Source organism: Malania oleifera, chromosome 11, assembly GCF_029873635.1.
Source record: "Malania oleifera isolate guangnan ecotype guangnan chromosome 11, ASM2987363v1, whole genome shotgun sequence".
In the NCBI taxonomy this organism is placed as follows: domain Eukaryota; kingdom Viridiplantae; phylum Streptophyta; class Magnoliopsida; order Santalales; family Ximeniaceae; genus Malania; species Malania oleifera.
The window spans coordinates 56,500,210-56,525,784 of NC_080427.1; the positions used below are offsets into that span (position 1 = coordinate 56,500,210).

A 25,575-nucleotide genomic window follows, 5' to 3' on the forward strand; every position below is an offset into this window, starting at 1 on the left:
GAAGTGGGCTGGTAGGTGGAGTAGGTTGCCTACCGACTCTAGAATAATTAACAGTAATGGCTGCTGGCCATCTCCAGTCAAGTTTAATTTCCAACAGAGGGAGAAAAAAAAAAGGAGTTTATACATATGTGTTAGTGGGACATATGTCACCATCCGTACGGTGACACGTGACTCAATCAGGATGATGCCTTCATAAGGTGACATGGCACAATCTTGGCTGTCCAAAATATGTTTTTTCTAGATGGTCATATTGCTGCCACGTTAGCAATCCATGGCAAATACATAAAGCTAACTGAGAACTGCCACAAGATGGATAATGTCATGCTAACATCACCGTGCTGTAGAAACTTAAAAAAAAAAAAAAAATCACCAGTAGGTGACATTATGCTCAGACAAAAAATATCACACTATTACAGTAAACTCAAAAAAGAAAAATAAAGCAGACAAATGTGTCGCTACCTTCGAGTGACATGTGGCCCGCTTATCCTAGCCGGGTCAGACTTAGTATAGACCGATTGAACCAGCTGACTTTTGAATCGTTGACTCGGTTTATTTTTTAAAAAAAAAAAATTGAATTTTAATTTTTAAAAATTGGGCAAAGAAATGTGTCGCTACATTTGGCAGATACGTGACCCACTTATCTTAATCAGATTAGACCCAGTTCAAACCGATTGAAATGGTCTAACTTTTGAATCTCCCACTCAGTTTATTTTATAAAAAAAAAATTTTTAATTCATTTTCAATTTTTAAAAATTGGAAAAAAATAAAAAAAATATTTAATATTATAAAATAATAAATAGACAAATAAATATTTAAGTTATTTTGACTCGGATAAAAAAATGAAAAATAAAAATGCCAAAAAATGAGAGAAAGTCCTTAAAAATCTAAGGAAATTTTTTTTTTTAAAAATGTTGGAAAACTTTCAGAAAAAATTCACAAAAGTTTGGAAAATTTTGGGAAGGTTTTAAAGACTCTTTTGATCAAATTTTATGAATTTATTATTTATATATATATATATATATATATATATATATATATATTCTATTTTTGTGTGTGTGTCTCAATGATTTAACAAAAGATAAAGAAGTGTTTCATACCTCACCAATATTAGTTATGAGGGAGATTATCTTACAAGATCTTCTCCTTTGGAAGTCTTATTAGACATTCTTAAATTGAAAAGTAGATTTTATTTTCCTTTAAATTTTTATTTATTTACTTATTTATTTATTTTAAATTATTTAATTAAAGACCACTAAATTCAATTTAGGGATAATTCATGATTAATTAGGTATCGTTTGTAGAATGAGTGTGTAAAGAGTGCTAGAACCTTCCTCTCGTGTAGTTAAACTTTCAATCCCAATTCTGGTTAATGTAGACTAAGACTACCGGTTCCTTGGTCGTAGGATTAGTCTAGAGATCAATCAACGACTAATAATTAGGTCAACTAACTACACCTAAGAAAATAACAGGTTAGAAGCGATACCATCCAACTTATAATATTATTATCTCTCGTCATTCCACACCTTTCTCCAGGACGTTGCAACAGCCACAAATGTTCTTAATATAATATCTCTAGTATCATATTTTAGAAATTCAAAAATATTATCCAAACCTACTCTCCCCAATAGCCCACGATGTTAAAGAACCTTCGATTAAAACTTCTTCAAATTAGGTTGTTAGTTTTCATTTACCAAGTCTTTCTAATGCATTTAATAAAAATAAGAAGAATTCTAACTCATCTTATTGGTTTAAATATTTTTTTTTTCTTTTGCTTGGTTGACATACCTAACTTATTTTGAAAACATTTGATATATGTGCTGACTCAGTTTATTAATTTAAAATGATAGAATAGAATAAATTGAAAGTGAACTAAAATAAAAACATTTAATAAATATTTAAAATTATAAAGACTAATTTCATTACATTTAATTCTATTCTTCCATACCAACCAAATCATAAGAGCATTACATATTGCATCCATAAAATTCAGAGGTTTAAATCACGAAAATAGTCTCTTTAAATATGGAGATAAGATTCCATACATTTTTCCTTCTTGAGAATTTGAGAATTTGTAGCCAGAAAAAAAAAAAAAAAAAAAAAAAAAAAAAAAGGGGTAGCCCGATGTGCAAAACTCCCCCGTTCCGACTAATAATAATAATAATAATAATAATAAGCATCCCTTTTTGGTTTAGATCAAGAAAATAAAATAAAAAAGGAATGAGATCTAGAAAAGAAAATGAAAACAGATAAATAGAGACAGAGAAAAAAGAAAAAAAGAAAAGGAGTAGAAGAAGAAGAGGGAGATAGACCTGGGAGAGAGAAAAGAAAAGAAAATTGAAATAGAGATAGAGAAGAAAGAAAGAAAGAAAGAGTGGAAAGAAATGAAGAGAAAGAAAGAAAATAAGAGAGAGAGAGAGAGAGAGAGAGAGAGAGATGGTAAAATTAGTGAGGAGTCTTCGAGTAAGAGGGAGAGAAAGAAGAAAGAAGAAGAGCATGAAGAGAGAAAAGGAGAAGGGAGAGAGAGAAATGAAATGGAAGACAGAGAGAGAAAGAAGAAAGAGTTTATACATGTGTTAGTGGGACACATGTCACCATCTGTACGGTGACTCATTACTCAATTAGGACGATGCCTTCGGAAGGTGACATGGCATAATCCTGGCCGTCCAAAATATGTTTTCTCTAGATGGTCAGATTGCTACCACGTCAGCAATCCGTGGCAAATACACAAAGCTAATTAAGAACTGCCACATAGCGGATAACGTCATGCTAACATCACCGTGCTGTAAAAACTTTAGAAAAAAAAAATTACCAGCATGTGACATCATGCTGATATCACCCTATTATAGTAAACTCAAAAAAGAAAAATAAAGCAGAGAAACGTGTTGCTACCTTTGGGCGACACATGACCCGGCCACTTATCCTAACCGGGTTAGACTCTGTACAGACTGATTGAACTAGTGACTTTTGAATCACCAACTCAAATTTCTTTTTATAATTTTTTTTTTTTATAAAAGTGGGCGGCGCCTCCTTTCTTAATTTTATTAATAATCCTCACTTATGACGAAAGAATACTATGGAAACAAAAGAACACTTGGGGCTTACAAATAACCAATAAAATACATCATGCATCAAATCAAACAAAAGAAGAAAACAATCTTATGTCAATACCAAAAGGAAACTAACTAAACATACCTCATATAAGTCGTACCCATCTTATTCAGTCTATACAAGTCTTTGATAACTCAAAGAAGTTGACTACTATTTGTAAACAAATTATTCCTTCCCATGGCATTTTGTCAAACTAACGCATCTGCCACTTTATTCCCCTCTCTATAGAAATTTATCAAAAAATCTACACCATCCAATACACCAATAAGCTGCTCCCAAAAATCAATTAAAAAATTAATTTTTAATTAATTTTAATTTTTTAAAAATTGGGCAAAGAAACATGTCTCTACATTTGGCTGATACGTGGCCCACTTATCTCAATTGGATTAGACCTAGTTCAAACAGATTGAACTGGTCTGACTTTTGAATCGCCAGCTCAATTTAAATTTTTTTAAAATTAATTTTTAATTGATTCTCAATTTTTAAAAATTTGAAAAAAAAATTTGAAAAAATAAAAAAAATATTTAAAATTATAAAATAATATATAAAAAAATAAATATTTAAGTCATTTTGTCTCGGATAAAAAAATGAAAAATAAAAAGGGCATAAAATGAGGGAAAGTCTTTAAAAATCTGAGGAAATTTTATTAAAAAAAATGTTGGAAAACTTTCAAAAAAAATTCACAAAAGTTTGGAAAAAATTGGGAATGTTTTAAAGATTCTTTTGATCAAATTTGATGAATTTATATATATATATATATATATATATATATATATATATATATTCTATTTTTGCGTGTGTGCACCTCAATGATTTAACAAAGGATAAAGAAGTATTTCATACCTCACCTATATTAGTTATGAGGGAAATTATCTTACAAGATCCTCTCCTTTTGAAGTTTTATTAGACATTCTTAAATCGAAATGCATATTTCATTTTCCTTTAAATTTTTATATATTTATTTATTTTAAATGAGTTAATTAAAGACCATTAAATTTAATTTAGAGGTAATTCATGATTAATTAGATACCGCTTGAAGAATGAGTGTGTAAAGAGTGCTAGTACCTTCCTCTCGTGTAGTTAAACTCTCAATCCCAATTCTGATTAATGTAGACTAAGATTACCGGTTCCTTGGCCGTAGAATTAGTCTAGAGATCAACCAACGACTAATAATTAGGTCAACTAACTACACCTAAGAAAATAACAGGTTAGAAGCGATACCATCCAACTTATAATATCATTATCTCTCGCCATTCCACACCTTTCTCCAAGACGTTGCAACAGCAACAAAAGCTCTTAATATAATATCTCTAGTATTATATTTTAGATATCCTAAAACATTATCCAAAACCACTCTTCCCAATATTTACCAAGTCTTTCAAATTAGGTTGTTAGTTTTCATTTACCAAGTCTTTCAAATGCATCTAATGGAAATAAGAAGTCTAACCCATCTTATTGGTTTAAATATTTTGTTTTTCTTTTGGTTGGTTGACATACCCAACTTATTTTGAAAACATTTGATATATGTGCTGACTCTCAGTACATTAATGGTCTAGTGTCTCCCAAAAATGTCTAATTTTTTTTTCTTTAGAGCAGTTGTAGACTTCACCTTAAATTAATTAATGCTTAAAATGATAGAATAGAACGAATTGAGAGTTAACTAAAATAAAATATTTAAAATATAAAGACTAATTTCATTACGTTTAATTCTATTCTTCCATACCAACCAAATCATACGAGCATTACATATTGTATCCATAAAATTCAAAAGTTTAAATCACGGAAATAGTCTCTTTAAATATGGAGATAAGATTCCATAAATTTTTCCTTCTGGAGAATTTAAGAATTTGCAGTTAAAAAAAAAAACGCAGCCTGATGTACAAAACTCTCCTGTTCTGATAAATAATAATAATAATAATAAAAAGTATTTGGCCTTCCTTGCATGTACTTACCGTCCCTATGTTTATTTAAATACACAAAGGGCCACAAAGTCCTTAATCTGGAGGAATGGAGAAAGTCAGTGGCTTTCTACTTGGGTATGGGAAAAAGACTACGTCAAGCGTGAACCTGTCAAAGCCTTAAACTCTTTTCTGCTATAAATACACAAAGCTTCCTTGCTATTGTCCTCGCAACTCAATCTCCAGAGCCAACAAGGGATTACTGTAATACTATTTAGTGCGTATTTAGGAATGAGCAAGATGGCAGCCAACGCCCTTGTATCCATCATCTTCTTGGCTGTGGCTCTCTCTCTGGCCTCTGCTTCTGATCCCAGTTCCCTGCAGGACTTTTGTGTTGCTTTTAATGACACCGAGGAAGCTGGTATGCATTGCTTTTTCCCTTTGATTTCCTCTTACATTAATTTGATATTCTTCTTTTTATCTTCGCATAACATATTTATCTAATTTTTTTCCTTCTTGTAATTACTTTTCTACCGTAAATATTTTCAGTGTTCGTGAATGGGAAAGTCTGCAAAGACCCAAAGCTTGCTTCAGCCGATGATTTCTTCTTTTCGGGACTTAATGTGCCCGGGAACACATCGAACCGGCTTGGCTCTAGTGTCACGCTAGTAAATGTTGATAAATTAGCTGGACTAAACACCCTCGGTATCTCAATAGCACGTCTTGATTTTGCACCCTATGGTCTCAACCCTCCGCACACACATCCCCGTGCCACCGAGCTTCTCACTGTCTTGGAAGGAACCCTCTATGTTGGTTTCGTTACTTCTAATCCAGATAACCGCTTGATCACAAAGGTTCTTCATGCGGGCGATGTTTTCGTGTTTCCAGAAGGACTCATTCACTTCCAATTCAATGTTGGGGAAACTAATGCAGTGGCCATTGCTGGACTAAGCAGTCAAAACCCAGGAGTCATTACTATTGCAAATGCAGTCTTCGGTTCAAAGCCACCTATCTCTTCTGATGTTCTTACCAAGGCCTTCCAAGTGGACAAGAAAGTAATCAACTATCTTCAAGCTCAGTTCTGGATGGACAACAATAACTAAGAAGATTTATCACACCTAATAGTTATTAGAGTATGTCTTTTTAAATTATTTCTTGGTGTATTTGTTGAATAAGCAATTGTCATGCCTTGACAATTCCAAAATATAATAAAGAGTCTTGTTGTGTATCAAGTCCTATTGTTAACTTCTTTTCTGCTTTTTTTTTCCCACACCCCCAAAATTAGAAACAAAAAATTGCAAAAGAACAGATGCAAAAATAAATAAATTAAAATGATGAATTGTAAGAGAGTGAAGAAAAATAAATATCAAAATAATATATGAAGAAAATGTAATTAATCCAATTTGTCCCATCACCTTACGGATAAATTAGTTGAACCCACTAATCTTCTTGAGTATAACATTGTAACAGTCACACTCAAATTCAAACTATATAGGAGTGTGTGACGGTGATCCTTTCCCGTCCCAAATTTTGCTTTGGTTTGTGTGTTTATATATATTGTTTTTTAATATTGGTCAATTAAATTGTCAAAATTAGCCACCGATTTCAGAATAATTTTGGGAAATAACCTATTTTTAATTTTATTTTTCTTCTCACATTTTCAATGTTCAAAGATTAGATTGAACTCCAACAAAGACTTGTGCAAATAATATTGTAAGTATTTAATTAAGAAGACATGTATGCATATAAACCAAACCAATTGTATACATTTATAACTGTTCATAATTACAGAATTATGTAAATAGATTTTTGAATAACAATATTAATTACTTAATGATATAGTTTAATTTCATTTTTTTTTTTTTTAAAGAAGGGCGGCACCTCTATTTATTTATTGATAATCCCTCACTTTTGGCGGAGGAATACCATGGTTACAAGACAATCAATGGGCGATAACAAAAGACAACACGTTAAAAACCTCCCAAAGAACAACACCAACATCTAGCTAAAAATTGGGTTATAAGTTCAAACAAAACAAAACAAAACAGGACCTACAAAACAAATCTCACGCAACAAAACAAAAGATAAACAATATAAAGCATAAGTTAAAACCAAAAGGAAATCAGCTAAACATACCTCATATAAGTCGTACCCATCTTTTGCAATTTATACAAACTATTGTTAACTCTAGGGAATTAACTATTATATGTAAACAAACTATTCCTCCTCATAGCACCTTGTCGAGCCAAGGCGTCTGCCACTTTGTTCCCTTCTCTATACAAATGATTTATCGAAAAATCCACTCCCTCCAATAGACCAATAAGCTGCTCCCAAAAATTCCTCAAATACCACAAGGAGCACTTCCTCGCTCTTATCCAATTAACTACAATATTCGAATCACATTCAATATCGATACAGGTATGGCCCAAATGTTTGCAAATCTTTATTCCCTCCAACACAGCTCTCAATTTAGCTTCATTATTCGAACAAGAACCAAAATATTTTGAAAAACCAAACACAAAAGAACCTATATGGTCTCTAAGGATGCCACCACCACCCGCCGACCCTGGGTTCCCCAGGCTGCTCCCATCTAAATTTAGTTTCAACCTCCCTTGCCTCGGTTTTAGCCATCTCACACTTTGCATAGTTTTAATTCTTTTATTCACAATTTGCACTTGCAGATTCTACAATACCCGAAAATTTGCATCCTTTAACTAAACCATTTCTGTCATGTTCCTACTCAAAACCCCCATCCAATACTTAATGGAAAGCCACACATCAGTACTACTCTCTAATTTTCCTCACATTCTAGTCACACATCTCCTTCTCCACAGCCTCCAAACTACTAAACAAGGAATCAAACCCATCAATGAACCCAGTTGAGAGAACCTGGAAGCCCTATTAAACCACATTTGGACTCTTTCTTTCCAACTTTGTTGCCTAAGGAAAGGAACACCTACCTCCACCGAAACCTTATATATATATATATATATATATATATATATATATATATATATATATATATATATATATCTACATCCATACCTAAGCAGCGGACACACAAATCATACAACCATTCACATATATGTTATACAATACCAGAATCCAGTATATACAGACCATAACTATACAAAAATACCCCTCTAGCATCATCTACTCAAAAAAATATACACAACTCTGTCAAAAACTCACCCTATAACCAGGGTAATCAAACTACTCTCTATCCGCGAGTCTGATCTCCTCGCCCAGCTATCTCACCTAAAAAATGATAATATAATAGGGTGAGACAAAGTTCAGTAAGTGGAAATATGTTATTACTAGTGTATGGCGACCGAGTCATAAAATTATAATAATAATATTTAAAACTGCATGACTTGGCAAATCTATAAAACACATGTATAAAACTTAAAACATTTGTATCATCTGAGCTTTCTACCATTCATACTGCTATAACATACTATATACAATGAAATCTATAAATCTGTATACGTATGTATATAACTGTGTTCTTTCCCCGGGACTCTGTATATCATGATTTGACCCCTCATGATAGAGTTGTGTGGCCCGTAGGCGGGACTTAACCTGGTCGGCCCCCTAGGTAAGTCATCATACTCTACACTACCTCAGTCCGGCCAAACTGCATCCACTCCTAGGCACGAGACTGGCTGCTACCTCAACTAACCGGCCTCCTCCAGCCAGCGTACTGGGGAGCTGCATCCTCTCCGAACATAATTAGATGGTACCCACACACTATCTGAGATATGTAGTTGCACTCTAACTGTGTATAGCAACGGGACCGTGCCCGATAAACTATATCTGTCTGTAATATCTGCATAAGGATATGATACTATATAAGTACATCTATATATATATATATACCTTTGTTGTTTTCATTATGTTTCCAAAATAACCATAACGCTATAATTTTGTACTATAAATACTGGAAAAAAAAATCTGAATAACTGTAGCATCTTGATGTTATAACTATATAATCTGTCTTTATAACTGTAAGTTATGGTATTCAGGAAAACATAGCATTCTGTAAAAATTATGATATACTGAGCTAAATAAAATCTATATAAATCTGTTTGTTAATCATCTATGAATAACTATATATACATGCTGTAACGACCTGCTTAATTAATTGGGTATTTTTTTTTTTTTATACTATAACATTCTACATGCTCTGATACCATACTGGGAGTAACTCAATCATAAACCTAAGCAGCAAGAAGTAGAAACTGAATAAACATATCCATATGTAAATATATACAATATCATACCATACAATACCAATACCAGAGTACTATCTGGACCACCTAAAAAATGTTTTAACACTGGGATGAGCCAACGCTCAGTAAGAAGAAATATATTATTATTAGTGTGTGGCAAATGAGTTACTATATCATGGAAATCTGTTTTCAAATAGACATGTATAACTAAGTATATAAATAAAGTACAAGTGATAAAGTACATCCCCCCCCCCCCTTTTCCATGTTGCTTAACATAACAGTATCGTAGGTTACTAATCAAAATCCTTCTATTATGCATAGGTGTATTCCCTGTTTCTGTAAATCTGTACATACGCAGTAGTAACTGAAAATGTTCCCTGTGGATATCTGTGTGTCATGACTTACCCCCTCATGACAGGGTTATGCAGTCCGTAGGCGGGATTTATCCTGGCTGGCCAACCAGGAATAAATCACTATATTCCATCGGTCGATTTGCCCACCTCAATCCATATCTGGATGGGGAGCCTAACCTCTTCAATGGCTTAGGTGATCGACCTTACCACGTATTATCTAAATAGGTGGTTGCACTCATAAAGTAACATAATATCTGTAACAACAGTACCGTACTTTGTAGCTGCATAGTCCAACAGGGTTTGATACCATATATTGTAATTCTATATACAACTATCTGATTTACCATGATTCTGAAATAGTCGTAATAACCATGATGCTGCATAAACTGTACTGTAAATTTGAGAATTGTATAATCATAACACTAAAACTGCATAATCATAATACTGATATTCATATAATCATGGTACTGAGATTCATAAAATCATAGTACTGAAATATCGTAAAATCAGAATACTGAAATATCGTAAAATATATTTTCGTACGATATTCATATTCACAAGCCACACGATACTGTAATACATAATTTTCATCATTTAATAATCTGTATAATATTTTAAAAATACCTAGCATAGCATATTTCTCTTACCTGACTACTAGAAAGCCCCTATGGAATACTAGTCTAACACTCACAGGGCCTCCTACAAAACACCCTGAAAATAATATTTTCTAGAACATAATATCAGTATTTCATCGCCCACATCGTTTCTTATAACTACCATAAGGCCAAAAATAGTCTAAAAGGTCTTACCCTGAATTTGGAATGAAATCCTACTTCATTTCCCCAACGATCCGCTCCGGCAGTCTTGTAGAGAACTTCGCCAAGAGCGTCGTGGCTGCTACATATCGTCGATCCGGCAACTGGAGGGGCCAAAATCGAAGAGAGAAGGGAGAGAGTGTCGTAGGAGAGAGAGAGAGAGAGAGAGAGAGAGAAGCATTAAAAGTGAATAAAAACCCGGTTTTTAGCTATTTATAAGGTCAGATTCATCGACGAGACACGTCACTTCGTCTACGAATCCTTCTGTAAATTCATCGACGAAACCTTGTATTCGTTGACGAAATTTAGAGCAGCCCGAACCGTCTCTCGATATTTTCTCATCGACGAAGCCCTGTATTCGTCGATGAAATTCTTTAGACCGTCATCGATGAAGCTTGGCAATTTCCTTGAAATTATTATATTCTCCAAAATGCAATGTCGTCGACGAAATCTACTACCTCCTTCTGTTCATGTTCCCATTTTCTCTCCCTCTTTATTATTAAAATGCTATTATTCTTCGGGTCACTACACATGCTATATAACATGATATGCTGAAATATTATATAAATTTTACATTAGGTAAATATCTACTCAGGCCACACAACATTAAAATATTCATTCTGGTAAAAAAAATGCATAATAACTGGTATATTTGTATCTATGAAAACTCTGTTAATATTCTTAAAATCCTAGCATAGCATATTTCCCTTACTTTAACTCTGAAAAGTCCCTATAAAATTCTGGCTCTATACACGCAGGGTTCCCAACTCAACATCCTGAAAACAAAATCCCCCCGAACAGAACATCACTATTTTCTTACTTACAACATTTCTCATAACTGAGGGAAAGACAAATACTGAATAAAATATCTTACCCTAAGATTGGGACGAAATCCAACCCAACTTTTCCAACGATCAGTTTCGGCAAACTTGCAGAGAACTTTGCCAAGAACGTCGTGGTAGCCTCAGATCTTCGACCCGACAAGAAACAGTTCCGGAAACGAAGAAAGAAGTAAGAGAGAGACGTAGAGAGAGAGAGGAGAGAGAGAAAAGCGTTGAAAATGGATAAAATTTAGGTTTTCCACTATTTATACTGCGGCCTTCGTCGACGAGACACGTCATCTAGTCAATGAATCTTTCCATAATTTCATCGACGAACCTTATTCCCTTGTCGACGAAATTCAGGCTGTCCCAAAACCTCTCTCGGTATTTTCTCATTGACGATACATAACTTCGTTGATGAATTTCCTTATATGCTCGTTGATAAACCCCTGTATTCGTCAACGAATTTCCTTATGCGCTCGTCGACGAACCCCTATATTCGTCAACGAGTCCTGGCAATTTCTTAAAATTATTATTATTATTCTTCGGGTCACTACATAAATGCTTTATACTTAATACTAAAGATGATTTAGGAAAGTTTGATACAAAGTCGGATGAAGGTATCTTCCTAGGTTATATTACAAATAGTAAAGCTTATAGGATTTATAATAAAAGAACTACTACTATTATGGAATCAATTCATATAACTTTTGATGAATCAAATAATCATGACATTAAAGATAAGAATGATGAAAAAGAAGACACTTCACAAAAAGAAGAAGAAAAGAATAATGATGCTCCAAATGAAAACTTTACAAAAAATCTGAAACTTCCTAAAGAATGGAAATATGATAAAAATCATCCAAAGAACAAATTCTTAATGAAACATCAAAAGGAATAACCACCAGAGCCTCACTAAAAAATATTTGCGACCATTATGCCTTTTTATCCCAAGATGAACCCAAAAACATTGAAGATGCTTTAAATGATGATTCTTGGATTATAGCTATGCTGGAGGAACTAAATCAATTCGAAAGAAGTCAAGTATGGGAACTTATACCTAAACCCAAAGATAAATCAATAATAGGAACTAAATGGGTGTTTAAAAATAAGAAGGATGAAAATGGAGTTGTTGTAAGAAATAAAGCTAAGCTAGTAGCACAAATGTATAATCAAGAAGAAGGAATTGATTACGATGAAACCTTTACCCCTGTGGCAAGGATGGAAGCAATTAGGATGCTTTTAACTTATGCAGCCCATAAAGATTTTAAGTTATATCAAATGGATGTAAAGAGTGCATTCTTAAATGGATATATAAATGAAGAAGTGTATGTCAAACAACCTCCAGGTTTTGAAAATTCTAAAAATTCAAACCATGTATGGTTTGAAACAAGCTCCAAGAGCTTGGTATGAGAGGTTAAGTACATTTTTACTTAAAAATGAATTTACAAGAGGAATGGTTGACAGTACTTTATTCATTAAATCCAAAAACAAAGATATGCTAATAGTTCAAATATATGTGGACGATAATATATTTGGAGCTACAAATGAAGATCTATGCAAAGAATTCGCCACATGTATGCAAAAAGAATTTGAGATGAGTATAATGGGGAAGCTAAATTATTTTTTAGGATTACAAATAAAACAAGCTAAAAATTGAACTTTCATAAATCAAACTAAGTACATCAAGGATATACTAAAAAAGTTTCATATGGAACAAAGTAAACCCATAGGAACTCCTATGAGTACATCCATAAGTTTTGATAGAGATGAAAAAGGAAAACAAGTAGACATAACACACTATAGAGGAATTATTGGTAATTTACTATATTTAACTGCTAGTAGGCCTGATATTATGTTTAGTGTGTGTATGTGTACTAGATTTCAATCAGCACCCAAGGAATCTCACTTAACAGCCATCAAGAGAATTCTTAGGTACTTGGTAGGATCACTTGATCTAGGTTTATGGTATCCAAAGGACACTGATTTTAATATGATAAGTTACTCCGATGCTGATTATGTCGGATGTAAGATTGATAGAAAAAGTACAAGTGGCACATGTCACTTTCTAGGACAATCCTTAGTATCATGGTTCTCAAAGAAACAAAATTCCATAGCCTTATCGACCGCCGAAGCAGAATATGTGGCAGCAGGAAGTTGTTGTACACAAATCTTATATATGAAATAACAATTAAAAGATTTCAATCTAGAGTATAAAACAATACCAATAAAGTGTGATAACACAAGTACTATAAATATATCTAAAAATCCAATTTCACACTCAAGAACTAAGCATATAGACATAAGACATCATTTTTTGAGAGATCATGTTCAAAAAGAGGATATAATTCTTGAATTTATAAATACAAGTGATCAATGGGCTAATATATTTACAAAACCTCTAAGTGAAGAAAGATTTATACATATTAGAAGAGAACTTGAGCTAATCCATAGCAGAGAAGTATATTAGAAGTGAAATTTCAAAATTTTTATGCACTTCAGACGTCTGAACTTCACACCCCAAACGTCTGAGCACTGTAGCAGACAAGTTCAGATGACTGAACCTGGGACTTCAGACGTCTGAGCGCCTACTTACTTTTCAAATTCCAGGCTTTAAAATCTTCAGACATCTGAAGTCGCGGAGTTTAAATACTATTAGCGCACTAAACCCTAATTTCATACTTCTGAAGTTGTTTGGTTCACTCATCCGAACACCTCCCTCTTCATCTTCTCCCATCCTCACTTTAATCTAAAGCTTCTACTCTACAAAGATTCACCCCACGAAACCTAAGGCATCCAAAATCTCGTATCTTCATGCCTCGAATCAAGCAGACTGCAAACAACGATTCTTCATCGGGGAAGGATGCTCAAAATATTGACAAATGGTTGGTTGCTCCTTGAGCTCGAATCCATTATCGTACTTCACAAACTTCTATAAAACCAATCTTAGGTAAAATTCTGGATGTTTCATTCTTCAATACTGAGTTTGCAGATATCCTTTCATTATTCCATGACATTGGTTGGCTTGATTTCATCACTCAACAACCCAAAGGTTGTTTTTCCCATCTTGTCAAAATTTTCTATGCTAATATGACATATGAAAATGGGATTTTTTCTTCGGAAGTTAAAGGAAAGAAGATTTTGCTGAATTCTGAAATATTGTCTCCCATTTTCAAAATTATTCCAGGAGATTTTAACTGTCCTATGTTTGCTCAATCTTGGATCCTAGAACAAGGATTCACTCCTAAAGCTTTTCTTCCAATGATCATGGAAAATGAACCTATCTATTTTGCACATCCTCTGCTATACAAACAACTAAACTTGAAAGGTCAAATTCTACACAAACTTGTTTCAAACAATATCATACCAAAACAAGGCTCTTTTGATCATCTTTCCTATATTGAATGCTTTGTTCTTTGGTGTCTTCTTAAAGGAAAGAAACTAGACTTAGCTAGTTTAATCGTTAGGTGGATGTGGACCAAACTGGAATCTTCTCGAGTTATTCTTCCTTATGGAGGAATTCTTACTCTTCTCTTTACTCATCTTAATGTTACCAATATTTCTGAATTTTTCATAAAAAGAACTCAATATGATTTTTTCAATAAGACTTCCCTCAAACAAATAGGGTATGACAAGGGAAGTTCAGGATGGTAGTTGAAAATAGGAAGGACTACACATGCACCACCTACCTCTGCAGCAGCCTCAACCTCAACCTCAACCTCTGCACCAGTATCAACAAAAGCACAATCTTCTTCTACACAGGACCTTGGTTCATCTCAAGACACACCTTCATGGTTTTTATCCTTTCAAAGGGATTTCTCCAGCTTTTCATCTGAAGTACGCACTGGACTTCAGAACATTAAAGAAAAAGTCACATCACTTGATAAGCGGGTCACTCATATAAAACAATATCATGCAAAATCTTCTAAGAGAAGTGATCCCATAGACATTAGCTCTGCTCCTCCAAGTGGAGATGATGATGATGATGATGATGACTCTGCAGAAAAAGAAGGAGATTCTGAAGAAGAAGGTGATGAAGGGAATACTAAAGAAGAAGGAACCCAAGAAGAAGAAGAAGAAGAAGAAGAAGAGCAAGGAGATGGCTCTGAAGAAGAAGATTAGGATAGTTAGAAACTACCATCTTAGGACACTGAAATTTTTTGTTTGTCATAAAGTATCAAGACTTATGTACCTCATATGTCTGTAATCATGATACAATGCAGCTTTTTGTGTTACATTTTTGTTTTGTATGGGAACACATGAAACTTCTATGTATTGCCTCTTTGTACTGATTACCTTTTATTATAAGAATGACTTTTTGATGGTTTTTCATACTCTTGTTACTCTTTTTGACTAATTACAAAAGGGGAGAGAGTGCTTAGTAAAGATAAAATAAATAGAGATCTTGATGAACTATATGAATCTTAACATATCTCTATGAACTATATTTGGACACACTATGAATCTTAATATATATGGACACACATGAAAACTTGATGAATGGAAAATAAAACTATATGAATCTTAACGTATACGGACACATATGAATCTTAACATATATGGACACACATGAAAACTTGATGAATGGAATTTAAACTGATATGGATATATGATGAACTTTCTATCTTTCTATGGCTTGCTTACTAATGTTCATAGTAAGGGGGAGTACTTCATTTCATTTTACATGGCTTGCTTATTATTGTTTCATAAAACCTTTATCTTTACTCCTTGTTTGTCATTATCAAAAAGGGGGAGATTGTTGGCCTAACAAGACCTTTCAATCAATTTTGGTGATAACAAACAAAGGACTATTTAACTTGGAAATGTTGAGTTTTTGTGTTTCAGGAAATATGGATCAAGTATGGTTCAAGTAAAGATCAAGTATAGTTCAAGTAAAGATCAAGTGTGATTCAAGTAAAGATCAAGTATGAATCAAGTGTGGGTCAACTAATCAATGATCCAAGGAGAAACTAAGGCATTTGCAGATAAAGTTAGCTCAAGAAAATTTTCAAAGAACTTCAAGAGCAACGAATGAGAAAGAATTCAAGCATGATATATAAAGGCTTAGGAAACAATTTGTAAGTATTTCAAAAGCTAAAATATCATTTGAAATATGTTTTGAAGCTCTTCCAAGAGATTATGAGGACTTAAACACCTATTTAAGATTTCTGAAATAAGTCTTATAAAAATCATAAGAGAGTAAATCAGTTTTTAAAGAGAAATATTTTCTAAAACAGGTTCTTAGCAGATCAGATGACTGAATTTTTCAGTTCAAATGTCTGAAGTGACAACTTCAAACGACTGAATTTCATGTTCAGATGTCTAAAGTGACAACTTCAGATGTTTGAAGATTAAGTGCAGACGTCTGAAGATTTTATGGATCAAAACAGAAATAGGCAGTAGCAGTTCAGACGTCTGAACTAAACACTTCAAACATCTGAACCTGGCACCTCAAACGTCTAAACCCTCTTTTCAGATATCTGACCCTGTGTCCAGTTCATTTTTTAAAGGTTTTCAGGAACTTCAGACGTTTGAACTCGAATCCTCAGACATCTGAATACTGTTCAACGGGAAAATTTTTTAAAATTTAATATTTTAAAATATAGCCGTTTGAGTTCCAATTTTTCTAACAACTTAGGAAATTTTTTAAGGAAACTCTTGCAACAAGGAAACTTGTTTTGAAAGCCTATAAATACATAGTTTTTGTAAATCAAAAATACACCAAGCATTGAAAATCTCTCAAGCTCTCTTGCTCTCAAAGTCTCACCTTGTTCAATCTCTTGCAATCTAAAAGTGTTATGATTCTGATATTTTTGCTCATCAATTTCTAAAGAAAGATTACTGATTTCTCATCTGGAGAAAAGGAATTTGGTAAAATCCTTGTTAAGCTTCAAAAGTGTATTTCTTTCTTGATATTTATCTTTTGAAGTACATAGTTTCAATTTGTACTAATTTGCTCTTTGTGTAAGCATCTCTTATACACCAGCTTTTTGATATCTCTCTTGTAGATTTTGAACGATTTCAGGTTGTTGGATCATTGACCAAACAAGGGTATATTATTTGGAGAAAGCAGGTTCTAGCCTTGGCCAAGGAGTGATTGTAAACAGGCGTTGTTCCACCCGGTAACAGAACTTCTATAGTGGAACCCTTCGGTGTTTTGCCAAGGACAAGGACATAGGCTGTGTTGAAGCCGAATCTCGTAAAAACCTTGTGTCTTTCTCTCTTCTTTACTTTCTATTTTCTTTACTTGCTGTAGTTGTGTGATTTAAAGTGCAGGTTGCAGGTTTTAAAAGTTAGACATAAACAAAGACTCTTGATATTTAGAAAGTACGCTTTGATTAACCGTTTGCGAAAACCCAAAAGGGAATACGTTGGTTAATATGTGGAAATCTTGATCAAGAGAAGTGCATACGAAGAGGTTACTCAAAGAAGGTGGTAAACAATCACAGGGAAATTGACAAAAGTACTAATATTCTTAGTTAAGTGGTTAAATTGTTTTGGTTTCATTGATTGACTTGTGAATTTAAATTTCAGCATTTTCAAGTGTGATTATCAATTATTAATTGTGTTTTTCTTGGTATCATAAGCAAAAACTCAAAAATTATTAAAATCAAAAGGAATCCAATTCACCCCCCCCCCTCTTGGGAAGCTATTCCTAATTCCACATAAAGTAGTGTTTCATACCTTGCTTATATTAGTTTTGAGGGAGATTATCTTACAAGATCCTCTCCTTCGGAAGTCTTATTAGACATTCTTAAATCGAAATGTAGACTTTATTTTCCTTTAAATTTTTATTTATTTATTTATTTATTTTAAATGAGTCAATTAAAAACCATTAAATTCAATTTAGGGATAATTCATGATTAATTATATACTGTTTGTAGAACAATTGTGTAAGGAGTGCTAGTACCTTCCTTTCGTGTAGTTGAACTCCCGATCCCAATTCTGGTTAATGTAGAATAAGACTACAGGTTCCTTGGCCATAAGATTAGTCTAGAGATCAATCAACAACTAAAATTTAGGTCAACTAACTACACCTAGGAAAATAACAGGTTAGTAGCGACACCATCCAACCTATAATATTATTATCCCTCGCAATTCCAGACGTTTCTCCGGGACATTATAACAATCACAAAACCTCTTAATGTAATATCTCTAGTATCATATTTTAGAAATCCTAAAATATTATCCAAAACTACTCTCCCCAATAACCCACGATGTTAAAGAACCTTCGATTAAAACTTCTTCAAATTAGGTTGTTAGTTTTCGTTTACCTAGTCTTTCTAATGCATCTAATGGAAATAAGAAGTCTAACTCATCTTATTGGTTTAAATATTTTGTTTTTCTTTTGGTTGGTTGACATACCCAACTTATTTTGAAAACATTTGATATATGTGTTAACTCAGTACATTAATGGTCTAGTGTCTCCCAAAAATGTCTAATTTCTTTTTTCTTTAGAGCAGTTGTAGGCTTCACCTTAATTTAATTAATGCTTAAAATGATAGAATAGAACGAATTGAGAGTGAACGAAAATAAAAATATTTAATAAATATTTAAAATTACAAAGACTAATTTCATTACATTTAATTCTATTCTTCCTTACCAACCAAATCATAAGAGCATTACGTATTGTATCCATAAAATTCAGAGGTTTAAATCATGGAAATAGTCTCTTTAAATATGGAGAAAAGATTCCATACATTTTTCCTTCTCGAGAATTTGAGAATTTGTAGTCAAAAAAAAAAAAGGGCAGCTCGATATGCAAAACTCCCCTGTTCCAACTAATAATAATAATAATAATAATAATAATAATAATAATAATAATAATAATAATAGAAGAAGAAGAAGAAGAAGAAGAAGAAAATCCAAGATAAATTGAAAAAAAAATGAAAAGGAAAAAAAATAAAAACAAAGAAAAATAAAGGCAAGAAGATAGAGAACTTATCTTGAATTTAAATCTGATAGAAAAAAAAAAACTTAAGTTCTCTGCTCACGCATCCCTTTTGGTTCATATCTACAAAATAAAAGAAAAATTGAATGAGATCTGAAAAAGGAAATGAAAATAGATGGATAGAGATAGGGAAGAAAGAAAGATAGAAAAGGAGAAGAAGAAGAAGAAGAAGAAGGGAGATAGACATGCGAGAGAGAAAGGATAAGAAAGAAAGAGTGGAAAGAAATAAAGAGAGAGAGAAAGAAAATGAGAAAAAATAGAGAGAGAGAGAGAGAGAGAGAGAGAGAGAGAGAGAGAGAGAGAGAGAGAGAGAGAGAGGGTGAAATCAGTGAGGATTCTACAGTTAAGAGAGAGAGAAAGAAGAGAGAATGGGAGCAAGAGGAGAGAGAAAGAGAAGGTAGAGAGAAATGAAATGGAAGAAAGAGGAGAGAAAAAGAAAAGAGTTTATATATGTGTGTTAGTGGGAAACACCTCACCATCCGTACGGTGACACGTAACTCAACCAGGACTGCGCCTTGGGAAGGTGATGTGACACTATCCTCACACTCCAAAATTTGTTTTCTTTGGACAATTAAATTATTGCCACGTCAACAATTCATGGCAAATACTCAGAGCTAACTGGGAATGTACATCACGTGGCAAATGAACCGACTTGACTTTTGAACTGTTGGTTTAGTTTATTTTTAAAAATTTTAATTTTTAATTGATTTTCAATTTTTTAAAATTAGAAAAAAAAATTAGAAAAAAATATATTTAAAAAATAAATAAATAAATAAATAAATATTTGAGTTATTTTGACTTAGATAAAAAAAGGAAAAATAAAAATACCTATAAATGAGGAAAAGTCTTTAAAAATCTCATAATATTTTATAAAAATATAGGAAAATTTCAGAAAAATTCTACAAAATTTAGAAAAAAAAATCTAGGAATGTTTTAAAAACTCTTCTTGATCAAATTTGATGAATTTATTATTTGTATATATTTTATTTGTGTGTGTGTGTGTCCCAATGATTTAACAAAAGGTAAAGAGATGTTTCAGACCTTACATATATTAATTCTGATAAAGGTTTATCTAATAATTAAAATCCCCTCATTCGGAGGTCTTATTAGGCATTCCTAAATTGCACTATAGATTTCATTTTCCTTTTAAATTTTTATTTATTTGTTTATTTGTTTATTTTAAAAGAGTTATTTAAAGACCATTATCATTCTATCATTTGTTTGACAGCTTAAGCTAGGCTCCACTTTAGATATTAGGATTTCCGTCTTAATCAAGGTACGTCAGGGGCGCATAATTTATGGGTAATTCATGATTAATTAGGTACAATTCGTAGAACGGGTGTGTAAGGAGTGCTAGTACATTTCCCTCACATAACTAAACTCTCGATCCCAATTCTGGTTAATATAGACTGAGACTACTGGTTCTTTGGCCTTAGAATTAATCTAAAAACCAGTCAATGAGTAATAATTAACTGAACTAACTGCACCTAGGAAAATAACATGTTAGTAGCGACTCCATCAAACTTGTAACATTATTATTCCCCGCCTTTTCGGATCTTTCTTCGAGACATTGCTACAACCACAAAACCTCTTAATTTGTTTGTCTATAAATATATGATGAATATTCATATTTTCACAATATACGAAGATATTTGTTAAATAATTTAATAATAATATAATGCTAAATTATAAGATTTTTTTTTTAATTTCAAATGGCTAAATATCAAGGACATTTTTACCCCGGATATCCATAGAAATCGAAAGTGACGATCAGAACGGGATTCCTATATTATGTGGGAACGTAAGATTTGTGAATAATCTTAGATTATCGACATTTTAATTTTTGTGGTAGACCAAAAATGTAATATCTCTACTATCATATTTTAGAAATCCTAAAATATTATCCAAAACAACTCTCCCCAATAGCCCACCATGTTAAAGAACCTTTGAGGAACATGAAACAACACAAGTTTTAGGAAGAAACAGCTTCACAATGGAAGCAGCAATTAAAACTTCAGGTTGTTAGTTTTCATTTACCAAGTCTTTCTAATGCATCTGATGGAAATAGGAACAAGTCTAACTCATCTGATTGGTTTAAATATTTTGTTTTTCTTTTGGTTGGTTAACATACCTAACCTATTTTGAAAACATTTGACATATGTGGTGACTTGTTACATTAACGGTATGGTGTCTCCAAAAAATGTCTAACTTTTTTTTTTCTCTAAAGTAGTTGTAGACTTCACCTTAATTTAATGCTTAAAATGATAGAATAGAACGGATTGAGGGTGAACTAAAATAAAAATATTTAGTAAATATTTAAAATTATAAAGACCAATTTCATTACATTTAATTCTTTTCTTACGTACCAACCAAATTATATGAGCATTACATATTGTATCCATAAAATTCAAATATTTAAATTGTCGTGTCAAACACCCCACTTGTACCAAATTAAAGATAACCAAATTAAAGATAATTTACGAGTTTCGGTAAAGTATTACCTACGTCCTCGGATGATGATGGTCAATTCACCATTTCCAAAAAATAACGATGTGGGGCCGGATCCACGGGGCGTGGGATTAGTCGCTGGCCGGTGCAGTGGACTAGTAAAACTGACACTGTTGACGGTAGGCGGATACCCGGACGAATCCAAAAAAAAATAAAAAAATAAAAAAATAAAATAACGATTTGGTCAAATTTCAAATTACCAATAGCAATTAGAAGTACCCTAAAGGACGAATACTATTTGTAACTCTACAAAATATGAAGTGTGTTTACAAATGAAAACCTTCTCACCGTTGGGAGACTAAGATTGCATACATTTTTCCTTCAAAAGTTCTTGACAAACTTTTTTTGTGAAGAAAAAAAATTTTAAAAACAACAGGCACCCGGTGTGCAAAACTAAAAATAATAATAAAAGCATTTCCACTTAGACAGAACTTTCTTGCATGTACTTACCGTCCCTATGTTTATTTAAATACACAAAGGGCCACAAAGTCCTTAATCTGGAGGAATGGAGAAAGTCAGTGGCTTTCTACTTGGGTATGGGAAAAAGACTACGTCAAGCGTGAACCTGTCAAAGCCTTAAACTCTTTTCTGCTATAAATAGGCAAAGCTTCCTTGCTATTGTCCTCACAACTCAATCTCCAGAGCCAACAAGGGATTACTGTAATACTAACTAGTGCGTATTTAGGAATGAGCAAGATGGCAGCCAACGCCCTTGTATCCATCATCTTCTTGGCTGTGGCTCTCTCTCTGGCCTCTGCTTCTGATCCCAGTTCCCTGCAGGACTTTTGTGTTGCTTTTAATGACACCGAGGAAGCTGGTATGCATTGCTTTTTCCCTTTGATTTCCTCATACATTAATTTGATATTCTTCTTTTTATCTTCGCATAATACATTTATCTAAATTTTTTCCTTCTTGTAATTACTTTTCTACCGTAAATAATTTCAGTGTTCGTGAATGGGAAAGTCTGCAAAGACCCAAAGCTTGCTACAGCCGATGATTTCTTCTTTTCGGGACTTAATGTGGCTGGGAACACATCGAACCGGCTTGGCTCTAGTGTCACGCTAGTAAATGTCGATAAATTAGCTGGGCTAAACACCCTCGGTATCTCAATAGCACGTCTTGATTTTGCACCCTATGGTCTCAACCCTCCGCACACACATCCCCGTGCCACCGAGCTTCTCACTGTCTTGGAAGGAACCCTCTATGTTGGTTTCGTTACTTCTAATCCAGAAAACCGCTTGATCACAAAGGTTCTTCAAGCGGGCGATGTTTTCGTGTTTCCAGAAGGACTCATTCACTTCCAATTCAATGTCGGGAAAACAAACGCAGTGGCCATTGCTGGATTAAGCAGTCAAAACCCAGGAGTCATTACTATTGCAAATGCAGTCTTCGGCTCAAAGCCACCTATCTCTTCTGATGTCTTAACCAAGGCCTTCCAAGTGGACAAGAATGTAATCAACTACCTTCAAGCTCAGTTCTGGATGGACAACAACAACTAAGAAGATTTATCACACCTAATAGTTATTAGAGTATGTCTTTTTAAATTATTTCTTGGTGTATTTGTTGAATAAGCAATTGTCATGCTTGACAATTCCAAAATATAATAAAGAGTCTTGTTGTGTATCAAGTCCTATTGTTAACTTCTTTTAATTAGAAACAAAAAATTGCAAAAGAACAGATGCAAAAATAAATAAATTAAAATGATGAATTGTAAGAGAGTGAAGAAAAATAAATATCAAAATAATATATGAAGAAAATGTAATTAATCCAATTTGTCAATAACTGCCCATCACCTTACGGATAAATTAGTTGAACCCACTAATCTTCTTGAGTATAACATTGTAACAGTCACACTCAAATTCAAACTATATAGGAGTGTGTGATGGTGATCCTTTCCCGTCCCAAATTTTGCTTTGGTTTGTGTGTTTATATATATTATTTTTTAATATTGGTCAATTAAAGTGTCAAAATTAGCCGCCGATTTCAAAATAATTTCGGGAAATAACCTATTTTTAATTTTATTTTTCTTCTCACATTTTCAATGTTCAAAGATTAGATTGAACTCCTATTCAATTAGACCCAAAACCCAATTGGGCTTGGGACAGTTCAACCCATTTCATCCGAGCCCATAGGCTCAATTGAACTCCAATCCATTTTCCAAATTAAGCTTATTCGGCTTGGCCCAATTGCCTAAAGCACATTAAATAAAAAATAGAACCCAATTGCTTTGTGTGCTGCAACCCAACCAGATAGGGCCCAATTCAATCATAGCCCGAGTCAAATCCACCTTAACCCAATTGAGCCAAGCCTAGTTGATCAAGTTCAAATTGGGTTAACCTGAGCCCAAAATCAAAATTCCAAATACTTCTAGCCCAATTTATTTGATCCCAACCAATTGGACTTGACCCTAAACCTAACACAGGTTGTTTGTTTCAAAGGAAAATTTGGGGAGACTTTCCCGAGAAAATCCAAGCAAAAGTGAAAAAATGAAAAGAAAAGAAAAGAAAAAACAATATATAATAAAGGCAAGAAGACAAAGAACTTACCTTGATTTTGGATTTGACAGCAAAAAAAAAAATCCCTTGAAGTTCTCTGCTCATCCATCCCTTTTTGGTTTAGATCTAGAAAATAAAATAAACAAGGAATGAGATCTAGAAAAGAAAATGAAAACAGATAAATAGAGACAGAGAAAAAAGAAAAAAAGAAAAGGAGTAGAAGGAGAAGAGGGAGATAGACCTGGGAGAGAGAAAAGAAAAGAAAATTGAAATAGAGACAGAGAAGAAAGAAAGAAAGAAAGAGTGGAAAGAAATGAAGAGAGAGAAAGAAAATAAGAGAGAGAGAGAGAGAGAGAGAGAGAGAGAAAAGGTGAAATTAGTGAGGAGTCTTCGAGTAAGAGATAGAGAAAGAAGAAAGAAGAAGAGTAGGAAGAGAGAAAGGAGAAGGGAGAGAGAGAAATGAAATGGAAGACAGAGAGAGAAAGAAAAAAGAGTTTATACATATGTGTTAGTGGGACACATGTCACCATCCGTACGATGACACGTGACTCAATTAGGACGATGCCTTCGGAAGGTGACATGGCATAATCCTGTATATGTGTAATTGCATCAAATATTCATGTTACCACACGATTGTATTTAGTTTATTTTTCCTTACTGAAAAGTGTCTCACCCCCGAACTTAAATGATTTTCAGGAAACCCAGAAGGACCAGCGGATCGAGGCCGCCGTTGAATTAGTACGGGACTACCCCGCTAGGAGGGTAGGTTTTGATCTAGCAACAGTAGATTGGTGTTGTGAGTTCCTAGATTTGTTTATATTCTGTATTTTTTTGGAGATTGTACATAAACACAGTATTTTGGATTATAGTTAACTATGGTATTACGTATTTTGTGGTTATGAGAATGTGATTTTTATTTAATGCTGCTTAGGTTTCCACTGTGAATGTCAGATGTGTCTCTATTACCCATGGGTTCAGGTTGACCTTATTATTAAATATATTTTATTATATGATTAGATAAGCAGGTCGTTATAGAATTGGTATCTATAAATTTCCTCCTAGGTTAAACTAATCTAGCAACAGTATTACACAACCTAGAGGCAGTCTAAGTATATATGAAATTGCAAATATGAAATATTTATCAATATTCAAAGCATACAACTCAATTTCAGTATTTCTCAACTCAATGCAATTATGTTTTTATTAGATATGCAGTATATTCAACAAGGAAATTAAATCAAGCACACAGCATAATATAATTCTGGAAATGTAAATGTGACACTGTATATGATATCCGGGTTTGGCCAATTGCCTACGTCCCCGCCTTGACTAACAAGTACGAGGATTACCACTATACTTGCTCACTTAAACGGGTGAAGCAGCACCTAAACAAA

At 33.3% G+C, this 25,575-nt stretch overlaps 3 protein-coding genes across 4 annotated transcripts in view; 2 read left to right on the forward strand and 1 right to left on the reverse strand.

Moving 5' to 3' along the window:
• The first annotated feature begins 5,297 nt into the window (after positions 1 to 5,297).
• Positions 5,298 to 6,109, forward strand: LOC131168496 (putative germin-like protein 2-1). The gene is made up of 2 exons (XM_058127966.1): positions 5,298 to 5,427; positions 5,556 to 6,109. The coding sequence occupies exons 1-2, from the start codon at positions 5,298 to 5,300 to the stop codon at positions 6,107 to 6,109; spliced, it is 684 nt and encodes a 227-aa protein (XP_057983949.1).
• A 1,962-nt stretch (positions 6,110 to 8,071) lies between these two features.
• Positions 8,072 to 25,575, reverse strand: part of LOC131168497 (protease Do-like 1, chloroplastic) — a 90,004-nt gene continuing 72,500 nt past the window's right edge. Inside the window, exons 9-10 of one of the 2 annotated variants that reach the window (XR_009140316.1) lie at positions 24,233 to 24,307; positions 21,478 to 21,796 (exon numbers count right to left, since the gene is read on the reverse strand). The gene's annotated coding sequence lies outside the window, so the exon portion shown is untranslated. Of the gene's footprint in view, positions 8,265 to 21,477; positions 21,797 to 24,232; positions 24,308 to 25,575 lie in introns of those variants that run through there. The other variant, XM_058127969.1, reaches the window with a different exon arrangement.
• Positions 22,184 to 23,313, forward strand: LOC131168498 (putative germin-like protein 2-1). The gene is made up of 2 exons (XM_058127974.1): positions 22,184 to 22,503; positions 22,632 to 23,313. Exons 1-2 carry the CDS (start codon positions 22,374 to 22,376, stop codon positions 23,183 to 23,185), a joined length of 684 nt encoding a protein of 227 aa, XP_057983957.1. The 5' UTR covers positions 22,184 to 22,373; the 3' UTR covers positions 23,186 to 23,313.

Coding starts and splice junctions, on each gene's coding strand:
- LOC131168496 (XM_058127966.1), top strand. CDS start 5,298: ATGAGCAAGATGGCAGCCAACGCCCTTGTATCCATCATCTTCTTGGCT. Junction 5,428..5,555: donor TAATGACACCGAGGAAGCTG/GTATGCATTGCT, acceptor AAATATTTTCAG/TGTTCGTGAATGGGAAAGTC.
- LOC131168498 (XM_058127974.1), top strand. CDS start 22,374: ATGAGCAAGATGGCAGCCAACGCCCTTGTATCCATCATCTTCTTGGCT. Junction 22,504..22,631: donor TAATGACACCGAGGAAGCTG/GTATGCATTGCT, acceptor AAATAATTTCAG/TGTTCGTGAATGGGAAAGTC.